The sequence below is a fragment of the Melanerpes formicivorus genome, unplaced genomic scaffold (assembly GCF_026170545.1).
Source record: "Melanerpes formicivorus ecotype bairdi unplaced genomic scaffold, bMelFor1.0.p_v2 SCAF_1, whole genome shotgun sequence".
Classification (NCBI taxonomy): Eukaryota; Metazoa; Chordata; class Aves; order Piciformes; family Picidae; genus Melanerpes; species Melanerpes formicivorus.
Genome location: NW_027142353.1, coordinates 51432570 through 51447559, shown reverse-complemented (window position 1 = coordinate 51447559; position 14990 = coordinate 51432570). Strand labels below are relative to the sequence as shown.

The window sequence follows — 14990 nt, the reverse complement described above, 5'->3', positions numbered from 1 at the left end:
TCTCACAACTACATTGTGCTCTTATTTCATGTTCACATTCAAGAAGTGATGTTGAACTACTAAGAATGGCAAAGGTGGTAGAATGGTATTTTAAACAGTACTTGTCTTTATTACCAGAAAGAAAAGACCGAAATCATGAGTGAGTAATATCTAGTTAATATCAACTAATTTTAGTTAGTTTTATAATGGTTTTTGTCTTGATGTACAGTTGTGCACAAGAAAGTCTGCTCTGTATTACATTTCACAGTATCACAGTATAACTAAGGTTGGAAATGACCTCGAGGATCATTGAGTCCAACCTATCAACACAGACCCCATGACTAGACCATGGCACCAAGTGCCACGTCCAGTCACCTCTTGAACACCTCCAGGGACAGCAACTCCACCACCTCCCTGGGCAGCCTGTTCCAATGACAAATGACTCGCTCGGTGAAGAACTTCCTCCTCACCTGGAGTCTAAACCTCCCCTGGTGCAGCTTGAGACTGTGTCCCCTTGTTCTGGTTCTGGTTGCCTGGGAGAAGAGACCAACCCCTTCCCGGCTACAACCACCTTTCAGGTAGTTGTAGAGGGCGATGAGGTCACCCCTGAACCTCCTCTTCTCCAGGCTAAACAATCCCAGCTCCCTCAGCCTCTCCTCATAGGGCTTGTGTTCAAGGCCTCTCCCCAGCCTTGTTGCCCTTCTCTGGACACGCTCAAGTGTTTCGATGTCCTTCTTAAACTGAGGGGCCCAGAACTGGGCACAGTACTCAAGGTGCAACCTAACCAAAGCAGAGTACAGGGGCACAATGACTTCCCTGCTCCTGCTGGCCACACTATTCCTAATGCAGGCCAGGATGCCATTGGCCCTCTTGGCCAGCTGGGCACACTGCTGGCTCATATTCAGGTGGCTGTCAATCAGCACTCCCAGGTCCCTCTCTGTTTGGGAGCTCTCTAGCCACTCCGACCCCAGAGATGTAGAAGTGTGTTGGTATAAAAGCTGTACAAAACCAAACTTCTGATTTATTTGTTTTGTTTGTGTTTTTTAAATAAATAAATGAATGAATGTGTTCTTTTTCCAGAGCAATGACAATGAAGAACGCTTGCAAGTTGTAAAACTCCTGGCAAAAATGTTCGGGGCGAAGGATTCAGAGCTGGCATCTCAAAACAAGCCACTGTGGCAGTGCTACCTGGGGAGGTACATGCTGATGTAATTTCCTTCCTAGGAGTGGAAAAACATACAATGAAATAGAATTCAACCTTTTTTTTTCCCCCCCTAAGTGACACACCTAACTGTGAGTTCCCTCTTGCTGCTCTATCTGTCAGACTTCAGATAATGCTGAAGCAATTATTTTACGTACATCTGCATCTGTGATTCTGTGGAGCGAACAATTAAACCCCCTCAATTTCAAGGTCATTTTTGGAGAAACTGTTGTTATTGCCATTGTAAAGTAAAAGGAATAGTTTTAATTTCTTCAGAGGTGGTACTGCTCAAGAATGCTTTAATTCTAAAATGGCATCAAATGACACTCGCAGTATCAGGTGATACTGGAGCTGATTCTGAGGCTTTGATGTACTCTATTTGTGTATTGGTTTCAATACTTATTTTTCATGATAGGAGTGCCTTAAGAGAGTTATGTAGTAGTTACAATGATGCTGTCTTCTGGTTTTTAACTACTCTGCCAGTTTGAGATGGAAAATATACCTGGAGCTTGTAGTCAGGAGAAACTTAAGTATTGGTACTATGACAAAAATGTGTTTGATTTGAGTAAACGAGGACAAAGTCTTTAAAGTATTATAAATGCTGTTGGTTTATAATTTAGTATTCAATTGTCTCAAAAGTGGAGTCCTCAAAGAAATGCTACTTTATAAAATAGAGGGAACTTAACAGAGGGAATGCCTTTTGCTTGAAAGCATGTAACTGTTTAAAACATTGCATGCCATCCAAAAATCCCAGATCTGACTGGGCCTGAAGGAAAATGCTGCTTTGTGTAACAATGCACAGCAATGTCAGTATGTGCAGTCCATTGTTCAGAATTGCTGTTTTCAGATAGTTATCACTTACATATATTTACTTTTTTTGGAGGATTTTAACTAAGTTATAGTAGCTGTGTCATTAAAAGAACCATCCTTCTTGTCTTGATTTTTAAAAATTATGTTTTTAAAAGCATACCTCAGAATATCAGAGGGGCTGTCTCCAAGGGAGACCTGAAAGCAGGCATCTGTTCCTGACCCCTAAACCAAGATGACATGACCAATGAGACAGTTCTTGAGTCACTTAAGCAACAAAACTTGGTTTTTATGGGAGACTTTGACTACCCACACATTTGCTGGAAGAACATCACAGCACTTTACCTATCCTCCAGCAAATTTCTGGAATGCACAGGGGACTCCTTCCTCACACAAAGTTAGATGTGCCCAGCAGGAATGAGGCACTGCAGGGTTTGCTGCTCACTAACCAAGAAAATTGGCTTTGGAATATCTTGGTTAGTGACAGCCATGGCTGCAGCAATCACAATAGTGTGGAATTTTGGATACTGCTGAGCACGCTAAAGGTTAGTTCTAAAATAAATGTTTTAGATTTAAGAAGAGCAAACTTGAGTGTTCTCAGAGCTTGGTTGGAAGGGAACCTGAGGAAAGCTTCCATGGAGGATAAAGGAGACAGTGCACGCTGGGAGTTTTTCAAGAACACTCTCCTAGACACAAAATCAGTTCATTCCCTCTGAAGGCAAGAGAAGTGGGTGGAACAAGAGACCACCTTGGCTTAACTCTGAGTTTCTGGGTCTGCTGAGAATCAAAAGGGAAATGTACCAGAGATGGAAAAGTGGAACGGTACCTCTTGGAAGATTCCCAGGGCATTACCAGGGTATGTGGAGATGAAGTCAGGGAAGGAAAAGCTCAGTTCAAACTGGAATTGGCCAAAGATGTCAAAAACTTAAAGAAAGGGTTCTTCAGGTACATTAACAACAAGCAGAAACAAAAAGAGACTATAAGCCCATGATTAAACAGGAGAGGTGGACTACTTACCAACAGCTCTGAAAAGGCAGAGGTTCTTAACTCCTCAATCACCTCTGTCTTTACCAATACTGTTGAGTTCCAGCCAGTGGGATCAACAACTCATGTTGATGCAGACCCAGACCTGCTTTCAGGGGAAGAAGAGTCGCTGAGCCAATTATTATAGGAGCTTGGTCTGCACAAGTTGATAGGCCCAGATGCTGTCCACCCAAGTGTGCTAAGAGAGCTGGCCAATATTGTTGCAAGACTGCTCTCCATAATCTGTGAGAAGTCATGGAGTTCAGGAGACATCCCTGAAGACTGGAAGAAGGTTAACGTCACCCCCATCTATAAGAAGGGTTCCTAGGAGGACCCAGGTAATTGTAATTTTAGACCTATTAGCCTCACATCAGTCCCTGGGAAAGTTAGGGAGCAAATCCTCTTGGGGACTGTCACAAGTCAACTGAAGCATGTAATTGGGAAAAGCCAACATGGATTCACCAGAGGCAAATTGTGCTTGACAAACCTGACTGCCTTCTGTGACAAAGTAATTCACTTGGTCACTGCAGGATGAGCAGCTGACATTGTCTACCTGAATTTCTCCAAGGCTTTTGACACACTGCCCCACAATCTCCTTTAGAAACTGGCATATTGTGGCCTGGACAAGTGGTCTGTACAGTGAGTGGGGAACTGGCTGAGAGGCCATGCCCAGAAGGTGGTAGTCAGTAGTTCTTTCTCAGCCTGGCACCAGTCACAAGTGGGGTCCCCCAGAGATCAATATTGGGCCCAATGCTGTTTAATATCTTCATCAGTGATCTGGATGGTGGGCTCAAGAGCACCCTGGTGAAAATGGAGATGACACTAAAATGGGTAAGGAGGTTGATGCTCCAGAAGGGAGAGCCACCCTCCAGGAAGATCAGGACAGGCTGAATGAGTAGACTAGCAAGACCCTTAGGAAGCTCGACATGGACAAATGTAGGGTCTTGCACCTGGGAATATATAACCCAGGAGTGCAGCTCAGACTGCCATCCACCTGTCTGGAGAGCATCTCAGAAGTCTTGGTGTATAACAAGCTTGGTGTGACTGTACAGTATGCTGCAGCTGCAAAGAATGCCAATAGGATGCTGGGTTGCATCATCAAGGGCATTACCAGCAGAGGTGAAGAAGTGATTGTCTCACTCAGCACTTGTCAGGCCACATATGGAATATTGCATGCAGTTTTGGTCCTTGCTGTACAAAAAAGATTCAGAAGTGCTGGCAAGTGTCCAGAGAAGGGCTGCAAGAATGATCAGAAGACTGGAAGACCTGCCGTATAAGGAAAGACTGAAAGAACTGGGTTTGTTCAGCCTTGATTACAGAATACAGATTGCCTTTGGACCTCTGGTTCACCCTCATTGCTCCCCACCTGCATAACTTTCAAGGGACAGTAATCAGAGGACTGTACCAGACTAGGCAGCCTTCTGGTAACATCTCTGACCTGGGCTCCAGGGAGGCAGCCCACTTCCCTGTGGGAAGGATCTGGCTAATCCATGGGGCCCTCTGTTCCCCTCCAAAGGGAATCACCAATAACAATAAGCCTCCTCTTTTTTTAAGGGAACGAGTCTTGATGTGGGGGGTGGGCTGTTTTGCTTTAGGCAACACCTCAGATGGTTTGTCTTCTCATTCACCTCTCCCTCAACGTCCAGTGCCCCATCCTTGTTTTACAAAGGCAGCTGGGAAGGTGAGGGGAACCATGAGGGTTTTCCCTCGCCTCTCCTAACAGGGACCTGTATCCATGCCCTGCTGCTTCTTGGGTCACCTCCCTCTGCTAGGGGAGCCTGCAGAGCCTGGTTCCTCAAATCCAACTCTTTCACATTCCCTTACAGTCATAAGTGTAGCAACTTTTTCCTTCAGTTCAGCCACTAGATTAAACAGATAATCGAGCTGCTCACACCTAATGCAGGTGTTGTCTCCACTGCTCTCCGTTCCAAGTGCCAGGCTCCAGCACTCTACAGTTGCCTGGACACCTGTCTGCTTAAGTTTGACCTCAGTCTGGGTTGACACCGATCTTCTGACAACAGCTTTGTGGCGAGTTACCACCATCCCTGTCCCTTGCCATGTGACCAAACTGGAGAACAATTCAGAAATGACTCAGCACCTCCCTCCCTCTGGTGAAAGCACATAATAGTACAGCAAGGGTGGCTACCAGGATGGTGATAGCCCTTTATTACAAGGAGTCACATGGAAAAGACAAGGGGCAATGGGTACAAATTGCTCTTGGGGAGGATTCCAATTGGAATCCAGAAGAAAGATTTTTCACCATGAGAACAGGTGGACTTTGGAATAATCTCCCAAGAGAAGTAGTGGTTTATCTTACATTGGTCAATTTTAAGACTCAGCTTGACAGGATGCTGGGCTATCTCACTGAAAGGACACTATCCTCTTGGGGTCACTTCCACCCTGGCATTCTGTGTGTTTATATAAAATTTAAACATGAGAAAATGCTATTTTCTCAAGCACCAAACCTTACTCAGCCTTTTGAAAGGAAACTTTACAGAAGTTGAAGTGATCCTTCTCAGAAGAAATTTGTATTAGGCTATTTGTTTGCTGTCTCTCATACAGTTTAGAGAGGGCACAAATGCCACAATCCTAGAGAACGTTTAGTTGTTCTGTTTGTACATGGTTCATGGTTAATTCCATGGAGCATTACAGAAGATACAGCTAAAATGTCAGACATCTTTTTAATTGTTTGTTGTCCTCCTGGGAGTTTTTCATGCACATCAGGAAAGAGTATTTATCTATTTGTTTCCTGAACAGGAGAATAAATGAATGCAGGAATTTTTTTCTTAAGCTAATACTAGTCTACTGAATACTGTGAAACCAGATGGTTTATGCGTGTAACTGTGCATAGGAAGCATGGAAGTCTTTTCAGAGATAGTTGAGATTCCATAGCACTAAGCTAATGTCTTTGGTGGAAGTGGTATTTTTGCTGTTGTTGTAATGCATTATCTTGTTTCTAAACAGGTTTAATGATATCCATGTACCTATTCGTCTTGAATGTGTGAAATTTGCGAGTCACTGCCTTATGAACCATCCCGACTTAGCAAAAGACTTAACAGGTACTGGCTTTATTACTATATTATATTACAATTTTAAGTCTCCTGGAACAGTCAGGAGGGTTAGTTACAATCCTAAGCACCAGTCAGATGTTGTTGAGGAGGTAGTTGAGATAGGAGTCCCTGCCTTCAGGGTGGCTTCTCTGGCTGCATGGATTGTACATGAAGAATGCTTTAACAGAAGAGATTGCTCCCCTTCTTTGACAGTAGTTGCATTCTCGACTGCTGTTGAAATTAAGGAGCATGGGTTCATGCAAAGATGGCCTGGCTAGTCTAATGGCCATTGCATTTATCATTAAGGTGCAAAGGGGAGACTTTAGTTCTACAAAGCTGAAATGTGTAAATATTATGCAGCCAGTCTCTAAACCATGAAAACACTCCTTGTCACTGTGACCACAGCCATTGGTTCCTGCTCCTTCAGATCAAATGCAGGCTGCAATTCAAGCCCTCTGTAGGAAGATCATCTCTGGCACAGACAGAAGCATGTAGTATTATCTTTTAATGGGGAAAAAAAAAAAAGTTTTTTAGATTTTTGGGTTTTGCCCCTCGATGTGTTTATGGAGACTGTATCTCCTCTGATCAATAAACTCCCATTTGCGCTGAGGATTAAATGTGAAGGGTTAAGTGCCTAGGTTTGCCCCACTGCTTGTTTAGTATCAAGTCAGACGCAAATGCAGGCAGGTTAGAGTCATCCTGTGGTTATTGATATTGCTAAGCCAGCTTGAAAAAAAAAATATATAAAAATAATAACTGAACCTTTCCTTAATAGAATGGTAAAGATCTTTCTTCTTTGATTATCAGAATTGTATTTTCAGGGTATTTGTTTCCTTTTTTGTATTGCAGAAGGACTTTGTGCCCCCTCTAATGGTATCCTCTGGGAAATGTAATTTTTACCTGCCCCTCTCTCTCCCTGTAGTGCTTGAGTCAGATTGTCAGAAAAACTTCTCTGACTCACTGGTGTTTGAGACCAGAACTGTTTTGTGCAATGGCATTGTTCTTGCTTTAGTTTGTGTTTATTTAATTCCTGTGAAAGAAAACTGTTAAAAACAATCTTAATTGAATTTCAAATTTATAGCCTCCATAAGTGTGCAGCTTTATTTCTTGATGTGCTCTTTTGACACTTGTGCTGATTAGCAGAAATATTAGTGGCCAAGATGTCCTAGGAGACATGGAAATTTTTGCTGGTCATTAAACAGTAATAAGAGGACAGTAACCTGTGGTATTTAATTCAGAGTAAACTTGGAATTTTCAATGTTTCTTTAGGTTCTTAATGTTTCACTGACGTTTATTGTGTACAGTGATCTTAATAACATTTGGTGCACTTTCTTACCCACTTGTGTTCCTAAATTGACTTAAAATATGTGCTAGTACAAACTAACTGTGATTTTGTCAGCTTTCTAAAATGACAATAGGTATCTAACATGTTTGACACTTGGAAGCAGTATTCTTAAAATACTGATAATATTATTGATGCTACCGATTAAGTAGCAATGGGCCAAAATAACCTTGAAAAATTGTTCTAAGATGAATGAGCTAAGTGTGTCTAAATAAGCATTCTGGTTTGGTCAAAGAGCATGCTTTCAAAGTATGTCTCTTGATTTATTCCTGCTTACAATGCTTATATGGCTCACACTGTGGAGTGTTCCTGGAGCACGTGAACTAGACTCCTTGTGGATAATACAGAAGTTGCGATCAAGAGCGCAGCTAATGTGCTGTGGCAGCCAAAGGGGATGGAGTCTGCAGGAAGAGAGTAGCCTCTAGCCTGGAAGTAAGACTTCAAAATGTATTTAGTGTGGTTATCAAGGTCTTAGCACTGTCTATTCTACAGGACCAGTTCTGTTTGCTATAATAGTTGCTAATGTAGACATAACTATTAGAAGAGCTAACAAAAATGCAACCTCATAATTATTTCCATAATTCCAGAAATAAAAATCTTTTCTTTTCTAAGCAAACATGTCTACTGACATTTTGGTCAATCTCAGACAATACTATTGGTATCTTACTGTTGATGCTCAAACCAGTAGAGAATTGTTTTCTGCTTCTGTGAGTTGAATACTGTGTAGAGAAAGAAAAGAAACTGAAGTTGTTTACTTACAATTAAATACTTAACTATTTTTTCCCCCCCAGAATATCTTAAAGTAAGATCACATGATCCTGAGGAAGCCATAAGGCATGATGTTATAGTATCCATAGTTACTGCTGCTAAAAAAGATCTTTTGCTTGTCAATGATCATCTGCTTAATTTTGTCAGAGAACGAACACTGGACAAGCGGGTAAGACATAATTAGTACTAATGATGTTGGTGTGTTGTATTTCTGGTGGGCAGTTCATATATTTAAAAGGCAGTGCTTCTGGAAAATTTTTAAATTACAAATGAAAACCAATATAATAGATTTTGAAGAGATTCTTTACAGAGGTGTCTTATGTGTCTGGAATTTTTCATTGTGCTGTATTTATTTAAGATAGTGTGATTAAGGAGGAAAAAAAAAAAAGGAAGCTGAAGCACAACAATGTTGCTCCAATTGTCTGGTTTTAGTAAAAATTTTAAGTGAAGTGAGACCCTGGTAAAACTGTCTAGCATTTTTCATGAGAAGTTTTAATTTGTAGATTACTGGTGAAAGATGTTCCACCATCAGAGGTAGACAGTTTATCTGGGCCCCATCCTCTTTAATATCCTCATTGATGATCTGGATGAGGGGATCGAGTCAGTCATCAGCAAATTTGCAGATGACACCAAATTGGGAGCAGATGTTGATCTGTTAGAGGGCAGAAGGGCTCTGCAGAGGCACCTTGACTGACTGGACAGATGGGCAGAGTCCAACAGGATGGCATTCAACAAGTCCAAGTGCCGAGTGCTGCACTTTGGCCACAGCAATCCCATGCAGAGCTAGAGGCTGGGGTCAGAGTGGCTGGAGAGCTCCCAAACAGAGAGGGACCTGGGGGTGCTGATTGACAGCTGCCTAAACATGAGCCAGCAGTGTGCCCAGGTGGCCAAGAAGGCCAATGGCATCCTGGCCTGCATCAAGAATAGTGTGGCCAGCATGAGCAGGGAAGTCATTGTGCCCCTGTACTCTGCTTTGGTTAGGCTGCACCTTGAGTACTGTGTCCAGTTCTGGGCCCCTCAGTTTAAGAAGGACATTGAGACACTTAAACGTGTCCAGAGAAGGGCAATGAGGCTGGTGAGAGACCTTAAGCACAAGCCCTATGAGGAGAGGCTGAGGAATCTGGGATTGTTTAGCCTGGGGAAGAGGAGGCTCAGGGAAGACCTTATTGCTGTCTACAACTACCTGAAGGGAGGTTGTAGCCAGGAAGGGGTTGGTCTCTTCTCCCAGGCAACCAGCACCAGAACAAGAGGACACAGTCTCAAGCTGCACCAGGGGAAGTTTAGGCTCGAGGTGAGGAGAAAGTTCTTTACTGAGAGAGTCATTCGTCATTGGAATGGGCTGCCCAGGGAGGTGGTGGAGTCGCCGTCCCTGGAGGTGTTCAAGAGGGGATTGGACGTGGCACTTGGTGCCATGGTCTAGTCATGGGTCTGTGGTGACAGGTTGGACTCAATGATCTTTGTGGTCCCTTCCAACCTTGGTGATTCTGTGATTCTGTGATCTGGTGTTTTGTGGTTTGGTTTTTTTTTAATTAATTAGATCATTGACAGACTTTCAAAGTTGAATAGTCTTAAAATTGGCTATGTTTTTGTTAAAATTGGAGGCTTGCTGTTTGTTAAAGCATGGTAAAAAAGGTCACAGGTGGCAAACTTTTAAAATTAGCACTATATTGTTTTCATTTGGTGACATTTTTCCCTGTTGCAACCATAATACAATTTCAGATATTCCATATAGATTGTGAGAAAGGATGTTGGCTTAAATTGGTAACCATTTATATTCAAGAAGTGTACTTGCATAGTGGTTACTGGTGCTGAATGTTTGGTGTAGTAGATATGATGCACTATATATATGTCCTAATGAGAAAGTGTTACACATAGAACACAATTTAATTATTTGTCAGTTAAATTCCTTTAGTTTGGTTCAGACTAGGAAATACCTGACCAGGTAATTCTCTAGTCTTTTCAGTTTTGAGCTGCTAAACTAATACCTGTTTTTTTTTCCCCTCAAGTGGAGAGTGAGGAAGGAAGCTATGATGGGACTCGCACAGATATACAAGAAGTACTCATTACAATCAGAAGCAGGAAAAGAAGCTGCAAAGCAGATATCATGGATCAAAGATAAACTTTTGCATATATATTATCAAAACAGTATCGATGACCGGTAAGTCAGTTGTGAAAACAAGGTAATTCTGTTTTGCTTTTGGGATTAAGTGTTCACAACAAGGAAGAGACCTGATAATCCTGTGTGTTTTCATTTGGTGCATAATTTTATACAACTGCTGCCAAATGTTGTTCTGTGCTGATTTCTTTCTCTGCCCCTCCCTCCCACCCCCCCCCTTTGTTTCCAAAACTGATTCTAAATAGTGAGATTAAAAATTTATAGCTGTATTTCACCACTGTTTCAGTAAGGGAGAATTTTGGTTTTATTTCAGTAGCTTGCAAATTTTTATGTAAAATGCAGTAAGTAGAATTGCTGTAACAATCTTGCTTTAGATTTGCATTTTATTCCTGTCTGCTTCAAAGAGGAGCCTAGTATTTGTAATGACAACTGTTACGGCATCTCATTCTGCAGAAAGTTGTTTTTATTGTACTATAATAGCCATGAATTAGAACCCTGTCCTGTGTTTGTGATGGAAGCAGTTCCACTGTTATAGTAGCCATAGCCTTCTATATGGTTGCACATAGGGAACCAGTTTGGGAACTAGTCCACCTTTGACTGATCAAGGCAGTCTTGGTGGCTTTGGAAATGAGTGCTTTGGCATTTAGAGCACTATCAGATGCAAATGGTGTTCTAAATCCATGCAAGTGTGTTCAAAAACTCATGGCCTTAAAAGTTGTCTTCAGAATAAACAACTATTTCATGGTACCATGGAAAAGGACAGAACCATCAGGTTCTTCAGGTCCAGTCTTACTCACTTGTTTTTCTTAAACTTCAGGGTTTTTTAAAATTACTTGGGTTTGGATTTTGACCTTAGTTTGCAAAAGTCTTGGGCCTTCTTGTTATTTAGGACTGCAACATGTGCTTAGTTTTGTTTTTCTTTCTCTCAGGCTTTCCTAGGTAACTGGCAGACCCAAACCTTTCTCTTCTCTCATTTCCATATAAGGAGTTTCCATGTTATAGCAGGGACTTTCTGTAATTCCCTTGGGAATGAAAGCTTTTTAGTTGCAGAAGCAAATTAAATGGGCTTCCTCATTCATCAAGGGCCAAGTTTGAAGGAGCTAGGGAGCAGTGGATGGAAGTCAGTTCCTTCTGACTAGTATCTAAATTCTCTCTGTGGGATTCATGCTAATGTGTGATATGGTCAATGTGATATATTTGTAACTATTTTAGTCAAATTAATTTGTGTCAGTCTATGAATTTATCCCAATAATGACCTGTAATGAAATTAATTCACAGATAACATCTCTTTGGGCTGATAATTGAAATATACTTCTAAAGTCCTTTGGTTTCTCTTTAGGTTAATACATTTGATTTTGATAATCTCTTGAATGTCCTACTGCTAAAATTAGCATTAAATCTTCTACAATAATAGATTTTTAATGTTCTTTTTAGTTTATGCTAGTCTTTATTGGAGTAAGGTAACTTGACCTTCATGTTCTTGAATAACCTCATGTGAAATGTGCAACAACTGATCTCTAGATGGGCCTGGGAATCTTTTAATCAATGTTTCATCAATTCAAGACCACTTTCTTCCTTTACAGTTTAAGTTTCTTCATCCTGTCTTTCAGATTACTTGTTGAACGTATCTTTGCTCAATACATGGTCCCTCACAACTTGGAAACAAATGAACGGATGAAGTGTTTGTATTACCTTTATGCAACATTGGATTCAAATGCTGTGAAGTATGTGCTGTATTTGACTTCTTGCAAAACGATTTTTAATACAAATATTATAGTAAATGAGCTTTAAATCATTATGAGCCTCCTGAGCCAGTGGACAGAAGTTGTTTATGAACTCTCAGAAAATAGAATGTAGCAATATTTTTAGACATCTTTAGAAAACAAAAGGGACAGGGTGCTACCTAAGAAAGTGTGGCACCTTTTAACCATGAGCAGTTAAAAAATGGTTGCTAAAGCCCTAGAAAGAAGCTTCAGTGCATTTCAGTCCTTTTTGTCTGAAAAGAGATAGCATAGATAGTAATGTTGACCAGCTCTAGATCTTAATTTGACAGTTTCTCAGTTAAAGTGCTCTTTGTTTTAGCAACCAGAATGACTTAAAAGTGGGAAGGAAAGACTTTGTTTTTCCTCCCCACTTCTTCTTTCCTCCCTCAATATTCATTTTACTTGTGTTATGTGACTGCTCCAGTATAAAATAAGTACATGTGCATGAATTTGACAATAGTTTTGCTGCTGTAATATGCAGTTTGACTGAATTTATTTAGTTTTACTTTATTTTACATTTAGTAGTACTCAGTCCCTTGAAAATGAAATGCAGACTTTTTGTGTGTGTGTCTCATGAGGGAAACTAGAAAAACTTTGCATGTGAAAGAATGGCTTAAAATGGCCTTGAGCCTCCAGAAACCTACAGAAAGTGATGGTTGAATTCCCTGCATTTCTTGTGCTACCTGCCTAAAGGTATTGCAGCTGTAACTGAGAATTAACTACATTTGAGAATAGTATATTAAAAGCAAGGTTAGTGTTCTAGGATTTTTTCAGTATAAACTAAATAAAAATGCAGAATGGATTAATTTCAGTGTTTGTTATTTTAGGCAACAAGTAGCTTCTGGATTCCACAGTTTTCATATGCAGCAGTACTGATTTTAAACACGTAGTATGTTCAGTTACGGATTCTAGACGTGTTTTAAATGAAGCTGTGATGACTTTATTTATATCAATTATTTTTCCTGGAGAGTGTGCCAATTTTCAATTCAGCTGAATAATTCTAATGCATCTCTTACAAGTCTAATCATGTCCACTTTTCATAATTTATTTACAGTTTATTCATCTAGTAGCTGCTTTTTGTGTTCAAGGAAAACATTGTTTTGATGATAAAAATCTTAAACATCTGCTTTAGCCTGCTGCCTGGAATGTTTTTAGAAGAGTGGTTTCAGGCTTGTACAAATGAGTTCTTAATAGGCCAGACATCAGTTATTTCCTATTTCTTTCAAAGACAGTAGTTAAGCATCTGAAGTGAAACTTGTTTCAATATCTCACTTTGTTCCAGTTTAATGCAACCAATTAAATTTTCTGTATCATGCCATTATGATTCTATGATTAGGAGGTACTTAGACTTTGCTCACACAACAGGGAAAGTTCAGATGATAATAACATTTGAGTCTGAAGTTGAAAATCATTTAAAGGCTCTTACTTGACAGTTTTGTGATATTTGTGGAGTAGACAATTTTGGCAACTCTTTTTTTTTCTATTTTTTAGAGCATTGAATGAAATGTGGAAATGTCAAAATCTGCTACGACATCAAGTGAAGGATTTAGTTGACCTAATAAAACAACCCAAAGTGAGTTAAATTTCTCTTTACCCAACAGTGAATATGCAATTTTACTCAATATGCTGTTTTAAAATTCCATTTGTTTGACTAACTCAAAGTTATTTTTAATGGTGGATAGAAAATGCTGTGAAATTCAGCTTCACTGGACTGTACTTGCAGTAGGAAACAAGGGTAAAGTTTGCCTAGTGAAATTCAAGAGGAAGGGATGCTATAGAAATTCTTTCACGGATTTTCTGTAATTTCATACTAAAATACTGACTTGCTGAGTTTGAGTTACATCTTGCCAAGATTCTGGCTCCTGAAAGTGTGTGTGGGGGGGAAAACAGCATATTATTTCTGATTGCCAAATTGAGTAGTTCAGGAGATGTTCCTATGCACTTTAACATCTTGTCTTGTGTATGATTAATAACATTCAAGAAATCACATTTTTATCCCAACAGGTTACTTGTTTCTGTTTATTCCTGGAAACTATTTAAATACTGTATTGAAGTAGCAGATTACAATTGAATTATTTGTTTACAGGTTTGCTCAGAGTTAAAAAATATTTATAGAAGCATTTAACATATTCTCATAAAGCAAAATTTAGGTTTTGATTTAGCTGTATTTATATGCATGCTCTTGTTTGGAGTAGAGGGGAAGAATCATATGATGAAGTTCTAGCTATAATTTGGAATGTAATTAGAACTCAATGCAAAAAGTTTAATATGGTGCCTTTTAAACAAAAAGAATAGTAGGAAGTGTTGCCATGTTCACATTCCTCTCTGTGATGAGTTTTTAGATTATTTTAATTTGTTCTATATGTGCATGTACTTACACTACAGTAAATTTAATGAAGTGTTATGGCTGGGTTATCTGTTTGCTGGCTCTGCCTTAACCAGGAGGAGCAAATAACTGTGTGGTTATGTCAGCTAATACATCTGCTTAGAAACGCTACTGTCTTGCAAATTAAAATGCATCCCTTGCCGTTTCTGTCCTGATGGTAGTGAGATTCATAATTTTGAAATGGTGCTTTCAATAGGTGCTGTAATGTTGTATTGCATTTTGAGTGCAGTAATTGCTGGCACAACGGTATTTCATTGCTTTTTGGTGCCTGTATTGAGATATTTTTCATGTAGTAGTTCAGTGCAGTTTAACCTTACGCATTTAAACCTTTGAATTTCTTGATATTTTCTGCATTTCAGTTGAAAGTGAAATCTCAACTTTTCCTTTTTGTTTTCGAGGAGATGTAATGAAGGATTTTTATTAACTATGGAGTACCACATATGATACTGTATTATGTAGGTTTTGCCAGCATTTATGCTGCTGGTGTGTTCACATTTTACCATTTAATTTTTACTTGTCTTCTGCTAGTAAGTGCTAATTCTCTATACTTGAATA

General features: G+C 39.9%; 1 protein-coding gene across 3 annotated transcripts in view; it reads left to right on the top strand.

The window, feature by feature from the left end:
- PDS5B (PDS5 cohesin associated factor B) overlaps positions 1-14990 on the top strand; it is a 115672-nt gene that overhangs the window by 52231 nt on the left and 48451 nt on the right. For all 3 annotated transcript variants that reach the window (XM_068143038.1, XM_068143030.1, XM_068143020.1), the window contains exons 9-14: positions 1060-1175; positions 5975-6069; positions 8194-8339; positions 10177-10328; positions 11897-12010; positions 13541-13622. In XM_068143038.1, the coding sequence (XP_067999139.1) occupies positions 1060-1175; positions 5975-6069; positions 8194-8339; positions 10177-10328; positions 11897-12010; positions 13541-13622 (705 nt within the window). The remainder of the gene's footprint in view (positions 1-1059; positions 1176-5974; positions 6070-8193; positions 8340-10176; positions 10329-11896; positions 12011-13540; positions 13623-14990) is intronic.